Source organism: Nyctereutes procyonoides, unplaced genomic scaffold, assembly GCF_905146905.1.
Source record: "Nyctereutes procyonoides isolate TBG_1078 unplaced genomic scaffold, NYPRO_anot_genome, whole genome shotgun sequence".
Taxonomy (NCBI): domain Eukaryota; kingdom Metazoa; phylum Chordata; class Mammalia; order Carnivora; family Canidae; genus Nyctereutes; species Nyctereutes procyonoides.
In genome coordinates this window covers 52115418-52135046 of record NW_026575131.1, presented here as the reverse complement: position 1 = coordinate 52135046, position 19629 = coordinate 52115418, and the positions used below count along the sequence as shown (strand labels likewise).

The 19629-nt window shown below is 45.5% G+C and overlaps 1 protein-coding gene across 2 annotated transcripts in view; it reads left to right on the top strand.

The window, feature by feature from the left end:
• INSR (insulin receptor) overlaps positions 1-19629 on the top strand; it is a 136619-nt gene that overhangs the window by 106491 nt on the left and 10499 nt on the right. For both annotated transcript variants that reach the window (XM_055343358.1, XM_055343359.1), the window contains 5 exons: positions 5480-5751; positions 6702-6841; positions 14567-14726; positions 17064-17166; positions 18644-18711. In XM_055343358.1, coding sequence (XP_055199333.1) covers positions 5480-5751; positions 6702-6841; positions 14567-14726; positions 17064-17166; positions 18644-18711 — 743 coding nt within the window. The remainder of the gene's footprint in view (positions 1-5479; positions 5752-6701; positions 6842-14566; positions 14727-17063; positions 17167-18643; positions 18712-19629) is intronic.

The following is a 19629-nucleotide window of genomic DNA, read 5'->3' as shown; positions in this document are numbered from 1 at the left end:
GCCGACACCAGAGGCTTCGTGAATCCAAACGTTAACTGCCTTCGCCCTGAAATGGGATCTGGGCATGAATGCTGGGAACAAATCTTCACTAACACATTCTTACTAAAACATAGAATCAAGGGGCACCTGGCTGGCTCAGTCAGTAGAGCTTGTGACTCTTGGTCTCTGGGTCATGAGTTCGAACCCCACGTTGGGGGTGGAGTTTACTTAAAAAAACAAACCGTAGAATAGAAAAGCTTTCTGGGCACCTCTTAGATGCCCCACATGTCCCTCCATGCATTCATTCGCTGAACATTTATCAACACCTACGGTGTGGGCAGAGCTATGCCTGACACCCAGAGTCGAAGCCACATGCAGCAGGTAGTGGGAGAGCCTGATCTGCTAGCAGAACGTTTTTTATTTGGGGTGACAAATGTGGGACTGCAGGTGTGAGCACAGGTGTGCATGTCACTGAAGTCCACGGAGGACGGGCAGGCTTGCCTTTGACTTGTGTCTTGAAGAGCAAAGGGGGATGGGTTGTCCTGGAGGGGAGGACAGGCAGAGAGAAGCTGGGGTGAGGGAGGCCCTGGGGTGAATCACGGGCTTTTGGGAGGAACCAGCCCGGAACCAGCCAGGAGACTGGAATGGCCAGTCCGGGCCATGTGGAGGGATTTTATGCTCTCAGCAGTGAAGGTTTGCTTTATTTGTTTTCAGGCATGTTTGTGTGGCCCCGATCTGACATCTAGTGGCCATTTGGAATATAATCTGGAGAAAAGAAAGGCCTAGAAATTTAAGGCTTTGGTCCAGATCAGGGTTTCTCCATCTCAGAGGGACCTACATTTAGGGTCAGAGTATTCTTAGTAGCGGGGCCTGCCCTGGGTGTGGTAGGATGTTGAGCAGCATCTCTGGTCTCTGGTCTCTGGTCTCACAATGCCAGTAGTTCATGCGTTCCCCAAGTAGCGACAGCCAAAAATGTTTCCAGACATGCCAGATGTCCTCCAGTGGTGGGGTGAGGGGCAGACCCACCCCTGGTTGAGGACCACTGGTTTGGCATGAGATTGTGGGGTGTGTAAGCAGTGGAGCCTGTGGGAACCCCAAACTACAGATAAGGGGGGATGACTGCAAGTACATTCGGCTTCTTTGATGAGACCTTTTCATGTTTCTAGTGGTCCGGACAGCCATTTCTCAGTGGTTCTTCATGAGGCACTGTGTCATGGTCATTTGGGAACCCCACCTGTGCGTGGATGGAAATGTTCTGAATCTCACTAACATGGACCCATCTTTGTTTTTTTGTCCAGGAACGTCACTGCTCTTTGCATATGAGAGGACCATGCAAAAAATCTTAATGTATACCCCCCACCCCCACCCCCACCAGGATTTATTTTCTGACTACAGTGCAGTAGGAACTAAAAATTGACTTGAAACATTTGAAATGACAAGTGTTTCCTGGTGATTTAAAGTCGATCACTTTTATACCTTTTGGGAGAGGCAGATGTGGGGACTTTCATTAAAGTCCACTTGGAAAATAGTGGGAAGGAGAATATCACATAGCTTAAATTTGTAGAATATTGCCAAAAACTGGGCTCTGATGCAAATTAGTAGCCTTAAATGATTTTGTGACTTAAGAAAAAAAACCTGAAAAGGTAAAAATAGAAATGTATTGCAGGGGAGGGGAAATCAAGATTGCTGAACTTGCAAATATAAGGATGAAACCACAAATAACTAGAAGTAAAGCAGATGATATACTACTGGATCCAAGGAAGATTTTAATGTTGAACTGTCTCTGGACAATTTCGTGTTATCCAATTTGAAGCTTTTGGTGAGAAGTGAAGTCTTAATTTGATCTGATTCAAGACAAAGCAGAAAAAATTAAATATTCTAATTTCTTTGGTAAATGACTAAAAATTATGTCTCAAATAGGCCCTGGACCCAGAGAATTTTATAGATGAGTTATTTCAAACTCTGTAATATAGAAACTTTTCTGAGCATAGGAATCTATGGAAATCTTTCTAGGTTGTTTTGTTTTGTTTTTTGTTTTATTTTAAAATATTTTTATTTATTTGTTTATGAGAGACACAGAGAGAGAGGCAGAGACATAGGCAGAGGGAGAAGCAGGCTCCCCACGGGGAGCCTGATGTGGGACTTGATTCTAGGACCCTGGGATCTCGACCTGAGTCAAAGGCAGATGTTCAACCGTTGAGCCACTGAGGGGTCCCTCCAGCTCATTTTATGAAGCTAACATAACACCCCTTAGTAGAACCTGATGCAGATGCCATTGCAACAGAAACCCCAGGACCAGCTAACATGAGACTTTAGATCCAAACATCCTAAATGAAACCGTGTGCTGATGGTATCATTTAACTCAGAAGTGCAAGGATGGTTTATGACCCAGAGAGAGATACAATAGTTCATCAAGGGACCCAGTAAGGAAAATCACGTAATAATCTCATTTGACAATGTTAATGAAGAATTCCTAATTTACAGAAATGAGCAAAAAAGAGGCCTTTTATAAAAATGGGAGTAGGATACTTCTGCTACAAGGTAAATATTACTTGAGTGAAACCAATAGCCAACCTAACATTGTACTTAAACTGTCCCTGTTATATTTAGAAGGAACCCCAGTGTCGTGGTGTCATCATCGCTAATTAACATTTCCCTGGGTGTCTAGCCAATGCAATAAGACAAGAAACAGAAATTAGAATAGCAAAGAATGGATTGTGAGGAAATAACGTCATTGATATTCGCAGACAGCCTAGCGCAAGGGTAGTAAACACGCTATGGGCTACGGCGTACAGGCTGGCCACCCATTTCTTGTCAATGAAGTTTTATTGGAATGCAGCTGCTCCCATTTGTTTAAATTTTGTGTACAACTGCTTTCTTTTTTTTTTTTAATTTTTTTTTTTTTAATTTATGCTAGGCACACAGTGAGAGAGAGAGGCAGAGACACAGGCAGAGGGAGAAGCAGGCTCCATACACCGGGAGCCCCATGTGGGATTCGATCCCGGGTCTCCAGGATCGCGCCCTGGGCCAAAGGCAGGCGCTAAACCGCTGCGCCACCCAGGGATCCCTACAACTGCTTTCAAGCTACAATAGCTGGAAAGCCATTGAGAGTTGAGACAAAGAGTGCGTGTGGCACGTGTCCCGCAAAATCGAAAATAGTTACTTTCTACCATTGACAGGAAAAGTTAGCCGACTCTTTTTCTAGTACGTTCCTTGAAAACTCAGCTCTGAAGCTCTTAGAAGAGAGTTTGGGAAAGAAGGTACAATAAAATTAAACAAAAAACCAGTCGATATATTAGCAATAGTTAGAAAACAGAGAAAACCCCTTTCGTAATTGCCTTACCACCTTGGTAACCCAGTGGAGAATTAAAAAATTCTAAAGTCTGGCGAGCACTAAGATTGTCCAGATACGTGTGGGAGACTTTTTCGCACCACTTAAAGAAAACCCACTGGCGATCGACAGATGGGTAAATTGTGCAGCATGGTTGATAGTGTTAATATCCTTAGTGAATAAACAGGGCAGGAGTAGGAACAGTGAAGAAAGCGCTAGAACATCCCAGAAACAGAGGAGAGAGACGGGCACTTCCCTAGAGAAACACGAGGAACCGAGGAACCGAGGAAGGAAAGACAAGCTCACAGAGAATGGTTCTAAGAAATGCAAACAAAGCAGCAGTGCCTGTTTTTTGGTCAATCTCTTGTGCTGAAAATCTGCAAACGAACAAATCCCAAAGTATCCTTTAACCCAGTGCACTGATGAGGTTACCCTGAGGTGCAGTTTCAGAGGCTACTGGTAAGACCCCCCCCCCCCCAGTCAGTCTAAAGGCCCTGGAGAGCAATTTTGCCCTATGGACAAATTGGCACAGTCCGGTGATTTCCCTTCTTAAAAGAGTCTAGTTTTAGGATCTCTTAAGATAATCAATGATCACAGCAATATTTATAATATTATTATAAACATTTATTAAATATTAAATATAGCAATATTTATTATAATTATTATAATATTATAATAATTTATAATAGCAAAAAGCCCTGTGGATGCCCTCATGCGGGCATCCATGTACAGAGGTACTTAGGGCTCAGTTCCAGACCCACCGTGGTAAGATGAATATTGTAGGAAAGCAGGTCGCGTGAGTTTTGGTTTCCCAGTGCGTATAAATGTTCCGTGCGACTCGACTGTGCTCTATTAGGTGTGCAACAGCATTATGTCTAACAAGTCAGCATACACACCTTAATTAAAAAAACATTGCTAAAAAACGCAAACCATCATCTGGGATTTCGTTGAGTCGTAATCACAGATCACAGATCACTGCAACAACCACAATAATAATGAGAATGTTTGAAGCAGTGTGAGAATCACCAGAAGGTGACCCCGAGACCCAAAGTGAGGAAAAGCTATTGGAAAAAGAGTGCTGGTAGACTTGCCCGATGTGGGGCCACCACCGACCTTCAATTTGTAAACGTGCAGGATCTGCAAAGCACGATAGGGCAAAGTACAATAAAATGAGGTGTGTGTGTGTGCAGGAAATAAAAGAGGACGATGCTTAGTCATTTATGGCTCATGCATCAATTGAATATTTTCTCGTCGTCCAAGTTTTCTGAGGTGAACATTTGTAGCAGGGAAGGAAAACTTCCACATTGACAAAAGACAAAACATAAATTCCATGCTCAGTACTTAGGGCATTATGGTTTAAGGAAGCTCTTTGATGAATGTTTCCACAAGCGAACAAAGGCGTACAAAACTAGCTTGGTCCTCATTATACCTACTCATAATATTTCTAGAAAAAAAAACCAAGTTGCGCACAGGAAACAGTGTGCGGTGGCATGATGAGTAATTGAAATTTTCTCTATGCTTTTTGTGTATGCGTGTCTATACATTTTTAGGCCATTAGGTTCATTTCTTAATTTCTTCTTAATTAATTGGGGGGAAATGTGTGTTGACTGCATTGGGTTTTTTGTTTGTTTTTTTGGAGTTACCCTTACCGACCTGAGTGATAAGATTTTTCTCTTTTTTTCACCCAACAATTGAAATTTAGTCACTACTATGATCAAGATGTCCTATAGGGTCACAAGAATTAGAAGATGCGTTTTTCCTGTTTAGACCACTGATGCTGGCCAGTAGTTGGGGCTGCTGGGCTCCTGCCATTTGACAGGGTTCATGAAAAGTTAGACTCTTCCATGCTTTGGGCATCTTATCTTTAACACTGACCCTGGGTGGCTGATTAATCTGCAAAATGACGACCTGAAATCAAGCATGTTGAGGGGGAATATTGGTGTGTGTCCTCTGCAGATGGTCCTGGAGTCCCCCCTGCCCCCTGCCCCGCCTGGAGGGCATCCTGGAAGCTGCTCCGCGTTGTAATTCCTGGCAACCTGCATTTAATCTGTGTGCCTCCCTGCATCCCCACTGCACCAGCCTGTGATTTTGAGCCTTCTGATTTCCCCCACAGCGTTTTGTCTTCAGGGTGGTGATTGCATGACCGTGTGTGTCCTGTTGTCGTGACAGGCCGTCGAGGAAACGCAGGGCGCTCAGTGATGCTGGCAACGTGACAGCAGCTATACCCACAGTTCCCGGTTTCCCCAACACCTCGACCAGCGCGCCCACGAGCCCGGAGGAGCACAAGCCCTTCGAGAAAGTGGTGAACAAAGAATCCCTGGTCATCTCCGGTCTGCGCCACTTCACTGGCTACCGCATCGAGCTGCAGGCTTGCAACCAAGACTCCCCCGAGGAGAGGTGCAGCGTGGCGGCCTATGTCAGCGCCAGGACCATGCCTGAAGGTGGGTTGTCACATCGTGGCCCCAGGAGCCCCAGGCTGACCGAGGGGAAGCCCTCCACCCGTTAGGCAGCGGAGATGTGTACTTTAACTTATTTGTCTTTGTCATTTTTTATTTTTATTCGTACCCAGCTTTATTGAGATACCATTAACATATAACATTGCGTAAGGTGTACGGCGTGTGGATTTGATACACGTGCGTATTCAGTGTGATTACCACTGTAGCGTTGGCTCCCACCTCCATCCCAGTACACGATTACATTCCTTTCTCTGTAGTGAGAACACTTAAGATCTACTCTCCTAGCAACTTCCAAGAGTGTTGTAAAGTATTGTTAACTGTAGTCACCAAGCTGTATGTTGTTAGATCCCTACAACTGATTCATCGTCTAAGCTGGAAGTTTGGACCCTTCGGTTAATATCTTTGCATTACCCCTCAGGTCCCCCCAGCCCCTGGTAACCACCATTCTACTCTGTTATCTGTGAGTTCTGCTTTTTTTAGATTCCACATATGAGTGAGATCACACAGTATTTGTCTTTCTCTGTTTGGCTGATTTCACTGAGCAGAATGCCCTGAGGGTCTGTCCATATTGCCTGTATGATCATTTGATTGCACGAGTCGTGCATAGCCATTATATAAATGTTAACAAATCTACACACGCAGATATACACATAAGAAAAAATAAAGCGAAATTAAGAAATACATAGATGTATGGCATTAATCGGGGTTCTCCTGAGCAATAGAACCGATGGGATATGAGATAGACAGATGGAGAGATAGGGACATAGGCAGTCCCGTAGAGAAGTGAGTTTTACACGTAGGAAATTTTCCACGAGGAAAGTGGAACACAGGACAGTTAAGCAAGCAGCTTGAGGGTGGTTGCCCAGCTGGTAGGTGGTGGAGGTGGGATCGGGTCCAGGGATTAGGTGCCTGCCTCTAACCACTGCTCCTCACAGCCAAGGCAGACGACATCGTTGGCCCCGTGACCCACGAAATCTTCGAGAACAATGTCGTTCACTTGATGTGGCAGGAGCCAAAGGAACCCAATGGTCTGATTGTGCTTTATGAAGTGAGTTACCGACGGTATGGCGATGAGGTAAGACTCCTGATGCTTGGGCCTGGGCCTCCAAGCTGTCACTGGGACCTCCTTCCTCTTCTTTTTTTTTTTTTTTTTTTTTAATTTATGATAGACACAGAGAGAGAGAGAGAGAGAGAGAGAGAGAGAGAGAGAGAGAGAGAGAGAGAGAGAGGCAGAGACACAGGCAGAAGGAGAAGCAGGCTCCATGCACCGGGAGCCCAACGTGGGACTCGATCCCGGGTCTCCAGGATCACGCCCTGGGCCAAAGGCAGGCGCTAAACCGCTGCGCCACCCAGGGATCCCTCCTTCCTCTTCTTAACCCTGGCCCAAGCACTTCTCCTATCAGATGTGTTGTCATTAGGACTCAAAGCCTCAGATTTACAACTTTCCAGGGCGATGGCTCAGAAGTGCCAATCTATAAACTTATTTATTTCCTGTTTCCCACATTGCTTCTCACGTTTCAGCCTTGTCCTACAAGATGAATGATGGTGTGTCCCTCCTGACACGGCAGGAGACGCATTTCCCTTTAGACAGAGTTATCTGAGTCTGGGGACAAGTCACTTAAGATCTTGATAAGTAATTTTTTGTTTGCTACCTTTTGTTTGCTACCAGACACCGTGCAGGGTGGTGTGTGAACACAGAGATGTGCAAGATATGTAACCTGAGAACAAAAAAGTGTCCAGGCTATCCTGAGGGTTCTACTGGGTGTCTTGCACACAGGAGGCAGGGAACACACAGTAGTATCTCATTTATCGTGTTTTATCCCGTCCAAGGCATGATAAGCAGCCCCATGATTTTTGTGGACTGCTAAAAAAGAAAAAAAAAAGACGCTGCCAATTCTAATTGTAAGTCTGTGTTGCTTATAAGATGCATTGCAACTTCAGAAATGCCAAAATGTGAAAATAATATGCCTCTCAGGACCGATGAAATGCGATAAATCCTCAGAATAGCCCAGTGACCTTGGTACTGAGGCAGCCAGAATTTAAATAGTTTTGTCCAGGGTCCATGAGAATAAAGTCAGGATTCAAACCCAAGACTATCTGATGTTCTAATCCAAGGGTTGGCAACTGTTTTTCTGTAAAGGGCCAGCGAGTGAACATGTTTGGCTCTGCAGCCAGATGGTCTCTGTTGCAAATACTTAACTCTGCTGTTGTAGCTCGGAAGCCACCATATAGAGGATGTGTAAACTAATGGGTATGGTCGTGTGCCAGTGAAACATTTTTTTTTACAAAAACAGGCAGCAGGCTGGAGTTGGCCAGTTGGCGCTCTAAGCCACGCCTGTAACTACCGTGGGGGTAGATTTCCGTCCCTAGGAGGGCTTTGGGCTGCTCAGAGTCACTGGTGGGGGCTTGAATCTAAAGGGACAACTCTCCCCTTTACCGTGTGACTTTGAGCAAATGAGTCACCTCACCTCCTTGGGTTTGACTGAGCCCTTCCCCCGTCCCAGACATTGCACTGAGTCCTTTGCAACCATCCATGTGAACCTCACAACGACCCAACCAGGTGGGATCTGTTAGTGCCTCCTTTTTTGGGCAGGAGCATGGACATTGGAGGAGCTGAGTGGACTTGCTCGGACTCAGGACTTAAACTGGACTGTTGGGCTCTGGAGTCTGCTATCCACACCTGAGGGCAGTCACTTAGGTCAGAGGTCATTTTCTATATATGGCCAGAAAGTTAAAGTTTTTAGTTTTTAGTTTTTTTTTTTAAGATTTTTGAAATTTTTCATGAGAGACACAGAGAGGGAGAGGCAGAGACACAGGCAGAGGGAGAAGCAGGCCCCATGCAGGAAGCTCGATGTGGGACTCCATCCTGTGACCCAAGAATCATGCCCTGAGCCAAAGGCAGACGCTCAACTACTGAGCCACCCAGGGGTCCCTGAAGTTTTTAGTTTTGGGAGCCATAGAGTCAGGCTTGGGCATGAGGTTTTTTTTTTTTTGTTTTGTTTTTTATAATAACAGCTTTACTGTGATACATTTGCATACCATAAAATACACCCATTTAAAATATACAATTTGGGGTGCCTGGCTGGCTCAGTCTGTAGAGCGTGCGACTCTTGATGTCAGAGTTGTGAGTTCAAGCCCCACATTGGGTGTAGAGATTGCTTACGAATAAAATCTTTACAATAAAACAAAATAAAATAAAATACACAACTCAATGGTATTTTTTAAAAAGACTTTTGCAATTTTTATTGTAAAGTTTTATTGAATTGTATACAATTCAATGGCGTCTTTTTAAAGATCTTTACAATCTTTATTGTAAAATTTTATTGAATTGTATACAATTCAGTGGTTTTTTTAAAAAAGATATTTACAATTTTTGTTGTAAAATTTTATTGTGTATAATTCAATGGCGTCTTTTTAGAGATCTCTTCCTTCTTTTTTTTTTTTTTTGAGGTTCTATTTATTTATTCATGAGAGACACAGAGAGAGGCAGAGACACAGGTAGAGGGAGAAGCAGGCTCCATGCAGGGAGCCTGATGTTGGGACTCCATCCCGGGTCTCCAGGATCACACTCTGGGCTGAAGGCGGAGCTAAACCCCTGAGCCACCCGGGCTGCCCTTTAGAGAACTTTATAATTTTTTATTGTAAAGTTTTATTGAGTTATATATAATTCAGCATTTTTAAAAAAGATTTTTACGATTTTATTGTAAAATTTTATTGAATTCTCTATGGATTTGCTTGTTCTGGACACTTCCTATGAATGAATCATACGATATATGGCCTTCTGTTACCGGCTTCTATAATCATCATCATGTTTTTGAGGCCCGTCCATGCAGTGGTGTGTGTCCAGGCTTCATTCCTTTTCATGACTGAGAAATATTCCATCATATGGGTGGACCACATTTTGTTATTCACTCATCCATAGATGGGCATTTGGGTCATTTTCACCTTCTTGTGAGTAATCCTGCTCAGAGCATTTGTGTGTAAGAGCTCAGAGCATTTCTGTGTGGATGTGTGGTTTCAGTTCTCCTGGGTGCATGTCAAGGGATGGGGTCCCTGGATCCCGTGCTAACTCTTTTAAGGAAATGCCCACTCTTCCCACAGTGGCTGCACCATTTTATAGTTCCTATGATTCCAACACTTGTTCTGGGCTAATTTTTTTGATTAGAGCCATGCTGGTGGGTGCCAGTGGTATCTCATCGAGGTCTTGGTTTGCATTTTCCTGATGGCTCGTTTGGGCCTGAGTTTTGTGCTCTTCCATGTACCCATGGGGCTCTTCTGCTGCAGGCAGAAGTTAGGGTCAGCCCTAGAACCAGGGTGGGGTTGAGGATGGGAGGCAGGAGCTTTGCAAGGGGAAGGGTCAGCTCCCAAAAGAAGTTTGGGATGTTCTGGGCAGCAAGGAGGAGCATGTGGATTCTTTGCAGTGGGCAGCATGTTTCCACTGCAGACCCTCCTTGATTTTATTTGTGCTGCTGTGACCAACTCTTTCCCGTTTGCCTGGAATTTGCCAGTAGTGAGCACTGAAGTCCTACATCGTAGGAACCCCTTGGTCCAGGGCAAACTGGGACAGTTGGTTACCCTATTGGCTTAACCCTAAATTCTCCCAGCTGCCTTTGACTGGACTGCCTCCCCTGTTCCTGGAGCCCAAGGGTCACCAGTAGGAATCCCCATAAGAGTGTCTGCCCCACATGGCCGAGCACCAATCCCGGACGGACTGGCCCTATTTTTTTAAATACTTATTTTATTTTATTCATTTTTGTTTGTTCACATTTTTTTAATTTAAATTTAATTTGCCGTGCAGCCCTGGTGGCACAGCAGTTTAGCACCACCTGCAGCCCGGTGTGTGATCCTGGAGACCCGGGATCGACGGGTCCTGTGTCAGGCTCCCTGCATGGAGCCTGCTTCTCCCTCTGCCTGTGTCTCTGCCTCTCTCTCTCTCTGTATGAATAAATAAATAAAATCTTTAAAAAAATTTTAATTTGCCAACATATAGTTTAATACCCAGTGCTCATTCCACCAAATGTCCTCCTCGGTGCCCATCACCCACTTACCCCATTCCTCCACCCACCTCCCCTTATGCAACCCTTTGTTTGTTTCCCAGAGTTGGGAGTCTCTCATGGTTTGTCTCCCTCTCTAATTTTTACCACTCAGTTCCCCTCCTTTCCCTTATAATCCCTTTCACTATTTCTTATATTCAGTGTATGAGTGAAACCATATGATGATTGTCCTTCTCTAACGGACTTATTTCACTCAACATAATATATATATATATATATATATATATATATATATATATATATATATATATAAAAGAGAGGCCTACATATATATACACACACACACACCACATCTTCTTTATCCATCATCTGTTGAAGGACATAGTGGCTCCTTCCACAGTTTGGCTATTGTGGACATTGCTGCTATGAACATTGGGGTGTAGGTGTCCCAGTGTTTCATTACATCAGTATCTTTCAGGATAAATCCCCAGTAATGCAATTACTGGGTTGTGACGTAGCTCTATTTTTAACTTCTTGAGGAACCTCCATGCAGTTTTCCAGAGTGGCTGCACCAGTTCACATTCCCACCAACAGGGCAAGAGGGTTCCCCTTTCTCCACATCCTCTCCAACATTTGTTATTTCCTGTCTTGTTAATTTTCCCCATTCTCACTGGTGTGAGGGGGTATCTCATTGTGGTTTTGATTTGTATTTCCCTGATGGCAAGTGATGTGGAGCATTTTCTCATGTGCTTATTGGCCATGTCTATGTCTTCTTTGGAGAAATGTCTGTTCATGTTTTCTGCTCATTTCATGATTGGATCGTTTATTTCTTGGGTGTTGAGTTTGTTAAGTTCTTTACAGATCTTGGATACTAGCCCTTTGTCTGATAGGTCATTTGCAAATATCTTCTCCCATTCTGTAGGTTGTCTTTTAGTTTTGTGGACTGTTTCTTTTGCTGTGCAGAAGCTTTTTATCCTGATGAAGTCCCAATGGTTCATTTTTGCTTTTGTTTCCCTTCAGACTGGCCCTGTTTGCCCATTAGGGGAACAGAGAGATGGGGGGAAAATAGGAGACAGTGAAAGATTACAGTCACCTTTTAAAAAACCTTGTCAGAATAACACCCAGTGCTCACCCATTCACGCCAACCCCCCCCCCGCCCTCCTCCCCTTCCACCACCCCTAGTTCGTTTCCCAGAGTTAGGAGTCTTCCATGTTCTGTCTCCCTTTCTGATATATCATACCCATTTCTTCTCCCTTCCCTTCTATTCCCTTTCACTATTATTTATATTTCTTCTGTATGTTGGCAAATTGAACACCAATAAAAAATAAATTTATTATTAAAAAAACATTCTTGAAAACAAAAACAAAAACAAAACAAAACAAAACCTTGTCATAGACAAGATGGCGATTATCTCCAACATTTTCCTTTATTACCTGGCATTGCTTTGATAAAGTAAGAAAATAATGTAAAAATAGTTTTTTTAAAGATTTTATTTGTTAGAAAGCAAGAGCGTACAAGCAGGGGGAGCAGGAGGGGGAGAGAGAGAAGCAGGCTCCCCACTGAATAGAGAGCCGGACTTGGGGTTTAATCCCAGGACTCCAAGGTCATGACCTGAGCCGAAGGCAGACACTTAACTCACTGAGCCACCCAGGCACCCCAATTTTTTTAAGCATACCATTAATACTGTTGGGGTATGAATTTGCCAGTTCTACAAAATTCTCTCCAGCATTTGGTGGGAGGTGTTTTTTTTTTTTTTTTTTTTTTTTTTTTGGTATTTGTAGGTTAATAACTGAAATTCCCTCTAGCTACATCACCTTCGAATCTCTCTGTCCTTGAGCATCTTGCTGGAGTCATTTGCCCTCTTACTTCATCCCCTTTCTTCCCAGGAGACCCTGGCCCCAGGGACCACCCCCTCCCTGGAAGGAGCATCGATGTTGAACTTTGGTGTACTCCTGTCCTTGGTTTCAGTATCTTTCACAGTTTTGAGATTCTTTCTTGATGGCACAAACTTTCATATATTTGGCTTCTTTGCTCTTTGTCAGGTTTTGCTTCTCTCTCTCTCTCTCTCTCTTTTTTTTTTTTCTTCTCGTTTTTGCTTTTGTTTCTCAGTGCCTATGGAAAGACAGCCGCCTTGGGTTCTTGTTCCTTCCATCATGCTCCCTTCCTGGTCCTCTCACCCCTTGAGGTTTGTGGGACCTGTTGCCAGCCTTGGAGGATGCATTTCCACTTTGTTCCTGATAGCAGCTACCTTTGGTTGCTATATTTGCTTATTTGTCCCTTTCTGCTTGGTGACTCATTCTACTTGGAAGAACCTTTGGATCAGAGCCCCCACCCCTGCTGCCAGCCCAATCCAGCCTGATCTGTTTTCTGGCTGCTATTGTCACATGATAAGCCCAGGAACTTGGAGCTGTTTTGGAAAGTTCTTAAAATTTGGCCTGACTCGTGCAGGTTTCATGGTCTCATTTCCCAGTGATCTTGCCTCTCCTGAGAAAGCTCTGGGATGATCTCTGTTTACACGGTTATCACTGGGCTGTGTATGCTCTACTTATCTTCTCTCTGTTTTCAGAGATTGAGGTAGATCCCATCTCTTTTTTTCAGAATGGTCAAATCAGTCAAATCAAATCTAGAGGTGGGAAGGAGCTTTAAAACGTGTCCTTGGGACGCCTGGGTGGCTCAGCCGTTAAGCATCTGCCTTTAGTTCAGGGTGTGATCCTGGAGTCCCGTGATTGAGTCCCACATGGGTTCCCTGCATGGAGCCTGCTTCTCCCTCTGCCTGTGTCTCTGCCTCTCTCTCTCTCTCTCTCTCTCTCTCTCTCTCTGTCTCTCATGAATAAATAAATAAAATTTTAAAAATCTTAAATAAAATGTGTCCTTAAGACATAAAGTACATTCATGTGTTTGGATCTGAGGCTAGCAGGTGGGTGGCAAAGCCTAAAATTCGGTTTAGGTCATGTAGGTCTCTTCTTCCCCGACCTTCTTGGACTTTCTAGAGGCCTGGTGACTGTGTCCCCCAGTGGTTTCAGAAAGCTCAGGAGCCAGATGGTTCTGTATTCAAGGGTTGGCCCTGCCATGTACCAGCTATAAGATCTCCAACCAACCATGTCATCTCTTCAACCAGGGGTGTCGGCAAACTTTTTATGCCTGTTTTTGTCCAGCTCGAGATCTAAGAATCGCTTTCATATCTTCAAATGGCTGGAAAAAGAATTCAGAACATCGAGAGGGGAATAGTGTCATGACCCATGTCAACCTGGGCGAAGTTTAGCTTTGGCATCCGCCGTGTTCAGTGGGCTCATGGCCTCATCTGCTTGTGGATGGATGCTACAGGTTGGCGATTGGCCTTGGGCTGCTCTTGTGCTATAACAGCAGAGTTGAGTGGGTCATTTGAGTTGGTCCCAGTGACTGCCTGGCCCCTTGAAGCCAAAAACATGTGCTCTCTGGCCCTTTATGGCAAAAAGTTTGCTGACCTCTGCCCTGGTCGCCTCTTTCTGGTCTCTGACATGAGGCTGAGCCCCAGTGGGGTTGTCGGAAGAGGGAAATGACATGATCCAGATCAAACACCTGGCTTGTGGTTTAGGAAGGGGTGGCTGTTATCAATAACGACAGCTTCCACGTGAGTTTCCTTACCTGGAGAGCCAGAATGCGGAGATTCTGACCGGACCAGCGTGGCTCATGTGCATGGTACTCGGACTGTGGCTTCCTTCCTCGGTGTCATTTTGGAGCAGGGGACATTCCTGCTGAGGATGGACATTCCCGAGTGACAAAGAACAACCCTCACACCTGCCCTCTCTCCTCTTCTTGTCTTCCAGGAGCTGCACCTGTGTGTCTCCCGGAGGCATTTTGCTCTGGAGCGTGGCTGCAGGCTACGCGGGCTGCCTCCGGGGAATTACAGCGTGCGAGTCCGGGCCACCTCCCTGGCGGGCAATGGCTCCTGGACAGAAGCCACCTACTTCTACGTGACAGACTATTGTAAGTCTGCATGCCAGAGCATTTCAGAGGATGGCTGGGGAAGCGTGGAGGCCATGCCCGCCGGCCGTGGCCTGGACCTCTGGGTCTGTTGGCTGGTGCTGTGTGACCTGGGCAATGTGCTTGCCCTTTCTGAGCCTGTACTTCCTCGTCTGACCATGGGGATAATAATAAGATCCCCACTGCTCCCCGCCTTGGAGGTGAAAGGAGATTTCAGTGACATTATGAATGTCAAATAGCTTGTACAGAGCATGTCTGATTAACATTAGCTCCTGTTACTAGTGTCTTAATATTTGTTTTTACATGGGTTGTGCTCTCCAAGGGAGGACATGGGAGCTTGCTGAGCTTGCTAGTCTCAGATGTGTTCTTGATATGTGGGCAGTAAGTGCTGCCATTGGGTGAGCAGGGTACACTGGACAGGGTGGGAGGCTGGGGAAGGCTGAGCTGGTCAAGGAATGCTTCCTGGAGGTGGTGACATCTTGACCCAGACCTAGAAGAATGTACAAGTGGGGACAAAAGAAGATGGCTATCCTGGCATGCGGTAGGAGCCTAGACACTTGAATGAGCAAGCAAACAAATGATTGAGAAGCAGGGAAGATTCTAGACCAGGAGGAGTGGGAGCTTGGGTGGGAGGGGTGAAACAAGGCTCCTGCTTGGCTGGCTGGATTTTCAAACATACTGGGCACAGTGGGGCTTTGGAAAGTGGGAAGTGATTCTTGCTGGCCAGTGTCAGGGCTGCGATGAGCGTCGTGACACCAGCTGGGTGTGCGATGCTATGATTCCGATGGTGCCTAGTAGAGTTAGCATAGACCCTGCCAGGTTAGGAGCAGGGATCCCAGCAAGTCTGCCGTCCCTTCAGATGCCAGATGCAAGTTGGGGGTTCTCCAAGCTCCCTTGAACTTCTAACTGGCAACAAACTTAGGGGTTCCCATGACCCTCTCCCCCAGATTCAGTCATTTGCTAGATCAGCTCCCCGAGCTCAGGAAAGTGTTATATTACAATGACCATGTTATTATTATAAAGGCTATCGGTCAGGACCACCCAAATGAAGAGACACATAGGGGAAGGCCAGGAGAGTCCAGGACACTGGGCTCCTGAGTCTTCTCTCCCTGGAATCAGGATGTGTCCCATTGTCCTCCCGGCATTCTGATGTGGTCACTAGCCAGGAAGCTCCTCTGAGCTTTGGTGTTGAGGGTTTCGTTAGCGTACGCAGTACTGATCGCATCGTTGGCTGTGTGACGGAACTCCATCCCCAGGCCCTCGGTGCTCTGGAGGTCAGGGTGGCTCAGGTCCCAACCTTCCAATCACATGCTTGGTCTGCTGGTGACCAGCACCCATCCTGGGTCATCTCCTCTCATAGCCTAAGCTCAGGTATGTTCCAAGAAGCTTGTCAATAACAAAAACACTCCTATTACCCAGGACATTTCAAGGATTTGGAGTCTCTTGCTTAAGAACCAGGGACGCCATGAATAAAATGGCAAGGAAAATATTAAAATGGGAAAAATTTTTGTAACGTCATTGACAAAGATTTAATCTCCTTGATATAAAATGAATATCTATATTATAGATATATAGATATATAGTATGTGAGTAGAAGATATATATAAATCCCAACACAAGAATATGCAAAGAACATAAATAGCCATTTTTTTTATAAATAGCCAATTTAAAAAGAAATATAAAAGATAGAAAACATAAGAAAATGTCCAACCAAAATCACATCAAAAAAGAAAAAGAAAAAAGAAGCAAATTAAAACAACATGTAATTTTTAACGAATCGGATTGGCAAGTCTTTTGTTTCTGGGTGTTTTTTTTTTTAAGATTTTATTTATTTACTTGAGAAAGAGAGAGAGAGAACACAAGCTGGGGGAGCAGCAGAGGGAGAGGGAGAAACAGACTTCCCACTGGGCAGGAAGCCCGATCTGGAGCTTGATCCCAGGATCCTGGGATCATGACCTAAGTCGAGGCAGATGCTTAGCTGACTGAGGCACCCCTAAAAATTATTAAGACTTTCAAGATGGTGACAGTGGAGTGTTAGGGAGCAGTGCCTTGCCAAGTGTGGGGACTTGGATGATGGCGTGGGCTATGTGTCTGTGAAGCTGGCCCTGTGGGGTATGGGGGGAGAAGACTGACAGTGGGCAGTGGTCTGGGGGTCAGGGCCTCTGGGAGCCAGCCGGTGTTTCAGGACTGCTGGAAAAGAAGAGTTGGGGAGACCAGCAGAGAGGCTCGGGGACAAGAGAAGGGGCAGGTGTGTGTGGCTCCCACCATTATAGGCATAGGTGTGATTTGTGATGTGAACACATTTTGATGCGAACTATATATTTTCTTATTCCATTTCAGTAGATGTCCCATCGAATATTGCAAAAATTATCATCGGCCCCCTCATCTTTGTCTTTCTCTTCAGTGTTGTGATTGGAAGTATTTACCTGTTCCTGAGAAAGAGGTGGGTACAGTGGTGCACTGGTAAATGGTGAAAGACTGGCTCTCCAGAAAAGAAAGTATGCCTAGATACAGAGAGAGCTATAGCTAAGCTCATTATAAATTTTGCTGACCCCCTCCCCCCAAAATGTTGCTGACACGAGGGATACAGATAGCACACAACGTACAGGTAATGATCATAATACAGTACATAATGCTCTTTATCATAAATTCCCTCTAGTTGGTTGATTCTCCCCAAATGTTTTGGTTGATTTTCTTCCCCTCCCCGAACCTTTGTATCTACAGTCCACCTATGGCTGCGGGTGATGAATGAGTGTAGTTCCAACCTGAATGTTGGTTGATGTCTTATTTTCATTAAAGAGTAAGGGAAAAATGAACTAAGATGTGTAGGTTCATCAATAGAGAGGTGACTTCACTCAATCAAGGAGTAACTCTTAAATGCCAGAGGAACATTTTCTCAAAAATTTTTTGCCATTTGCAACATCGTGGCTACGGAGATGACATGCTTTCTTTTTTTAAGATTATTTCTTTGAGAGAGAGAGAGCAAGCAGGAGGAGGGGCAGAGGGAGAGGGAGAGAGAATCCCAAGCAGACTCCATGCTCAGCAGGGAGCCCAACGCAGGGCTCGATCCTAGGATCCTGAGATCATAACCAGCCTCTTGGGATGCCTGGGTGGCTCAGTGGTTGAGCATCTGCCTTTGGCTCAGGTCATGATCCTGAGGTCCTAGGATCGAGTCCCACATTGGACTCCCCGCAGAGAGCCTGCTTCTCCCTCTGCTTGTGTTCCTGCCTTTCTCTGTGTGTCTCTAATGAATAAATAAATAAAATCTTAAAAAAAAAACAAAAAAAAAGAGTCAGCTGCTTAATTGACTGAGCCCCCAGGAGCCCTGAAATGACACACTTTTACGCTTATTCTGCATTGTCTACATTTTTTTGCCATCATTTCCTCAAACCTGGACAGACAACAGAATGATAGATGGAGTCTTGGTTTGTAGCATTCCTGTTTCTTTCTGTGATGTAAATATTCCCACTGTGGCCAGTTTCAAGCTACAGACATGACGCTGATGGTAGTAAGAAGTAACATGATAATTAGGAAGTGGTGAGTTTTGCTTTTAATGTCATTTTATTAAATTATAAGCTGATATCATGTAATTTTGGACGATGGCTGTATTCAAAGCCTGCTCTCAAACTTCCTGAAAATTTAGCAGTTGTTTCTCATGAGCTGGGATGAGAACAGTAAAGGGTGAGTGGCCTTTAGGTGTTATATGGGCAACCGTAAGTTATGATTTGTGGTCCTATGTTGATGCACTGAAGTAGCCATGTGATGGGCTCCCACTCCTAACACCCTGGACCGTATCCAGGATCACATGGATGCTCCTGGTAAGGGTTGCCGTTTGCATTGAGGAGCCTATATTCCCCCTGCGAGTGACCCAGAGTCCTGTGAGAATATCAAGCTGGGATGTCCTCCTTGTTCTCCTCCAGGCAGCCGGATGGGCCACTGGGACCGCTGTATGCTTCTTCAAACCCTGAGTACCTCAGTGCCAGTGATGGTGAGTACCATCCCCTTACCCCTCGGTGGCCAGAATCCTGCCTTTTGGGCTCCTTGGCCATCCCTGTCAAGTGGAGTCAGGGGTTGACACCCGGGGGAGGCTGACACAAGCTCTCTTGTTCACTTGAGCTTGCAGACCTGCCCCTTGCAGACCTGCCCCTTGCAGACTGCCTTACTCTGAGCAGCCAAGCACCTGGTGTATGGCTGGGCTGGTCTAGCTGGTCTGGGACCCGTGAACTGGGCTGAGAATCTAGTGTCTCAGCTGTAGGAGTGTGGATCCTGGGACCTGTGCCAGGGACGGTGCCGAGGGTCAGAGTCAGAGAGCCATGTATGGACTTGCCATCCAGGCTGGTCAATGGGAGTCGGAAGCCAAAATGAGAGACGGGAGATGAGGGGTGGGAAGGACAAGAATGAAGGGTAAGATGGGGCAGACAGGGGACCATGTGGGTGCCGGGGACACACCTGCTGCTAGCAGTAGCCAAACACAGATGTGACGCTGATGCTGGTGGTGGGAGTATAGGACCGACTCAATTTCCCTTGATTGTACCAAAGGGCATTGAGCAGCCCCTAGAGGTAAAGCTTGGTTGTTCCTTCAGAGGAGAAAGCATGTGTCACGTTATGTTTCCAAAGTACTTCATGCAGCCAAAAAAAATCCAAAGGTGACTTTTGAGGCATGGGCACTGTTGCCTGGCAGGATGCTGCCGTGGGATACAGGGGTGATGTTTTTAAGGATACCCAGGATTTGTTTTGATCAGGTCTGATAAGGCATGGGGCACCACACAGGGAAGCCCTGGGGTCGGGCAGGAGGCAGAGGGAGTGTGGGAGAAGGTGGATGAGCATCTTCATTGTGGTCTCCTCAGGAGGGCAAGGCAAGGCAGGGTGAGATCGAGGACTGGCTATTTTGAATGATCTCAGTGGG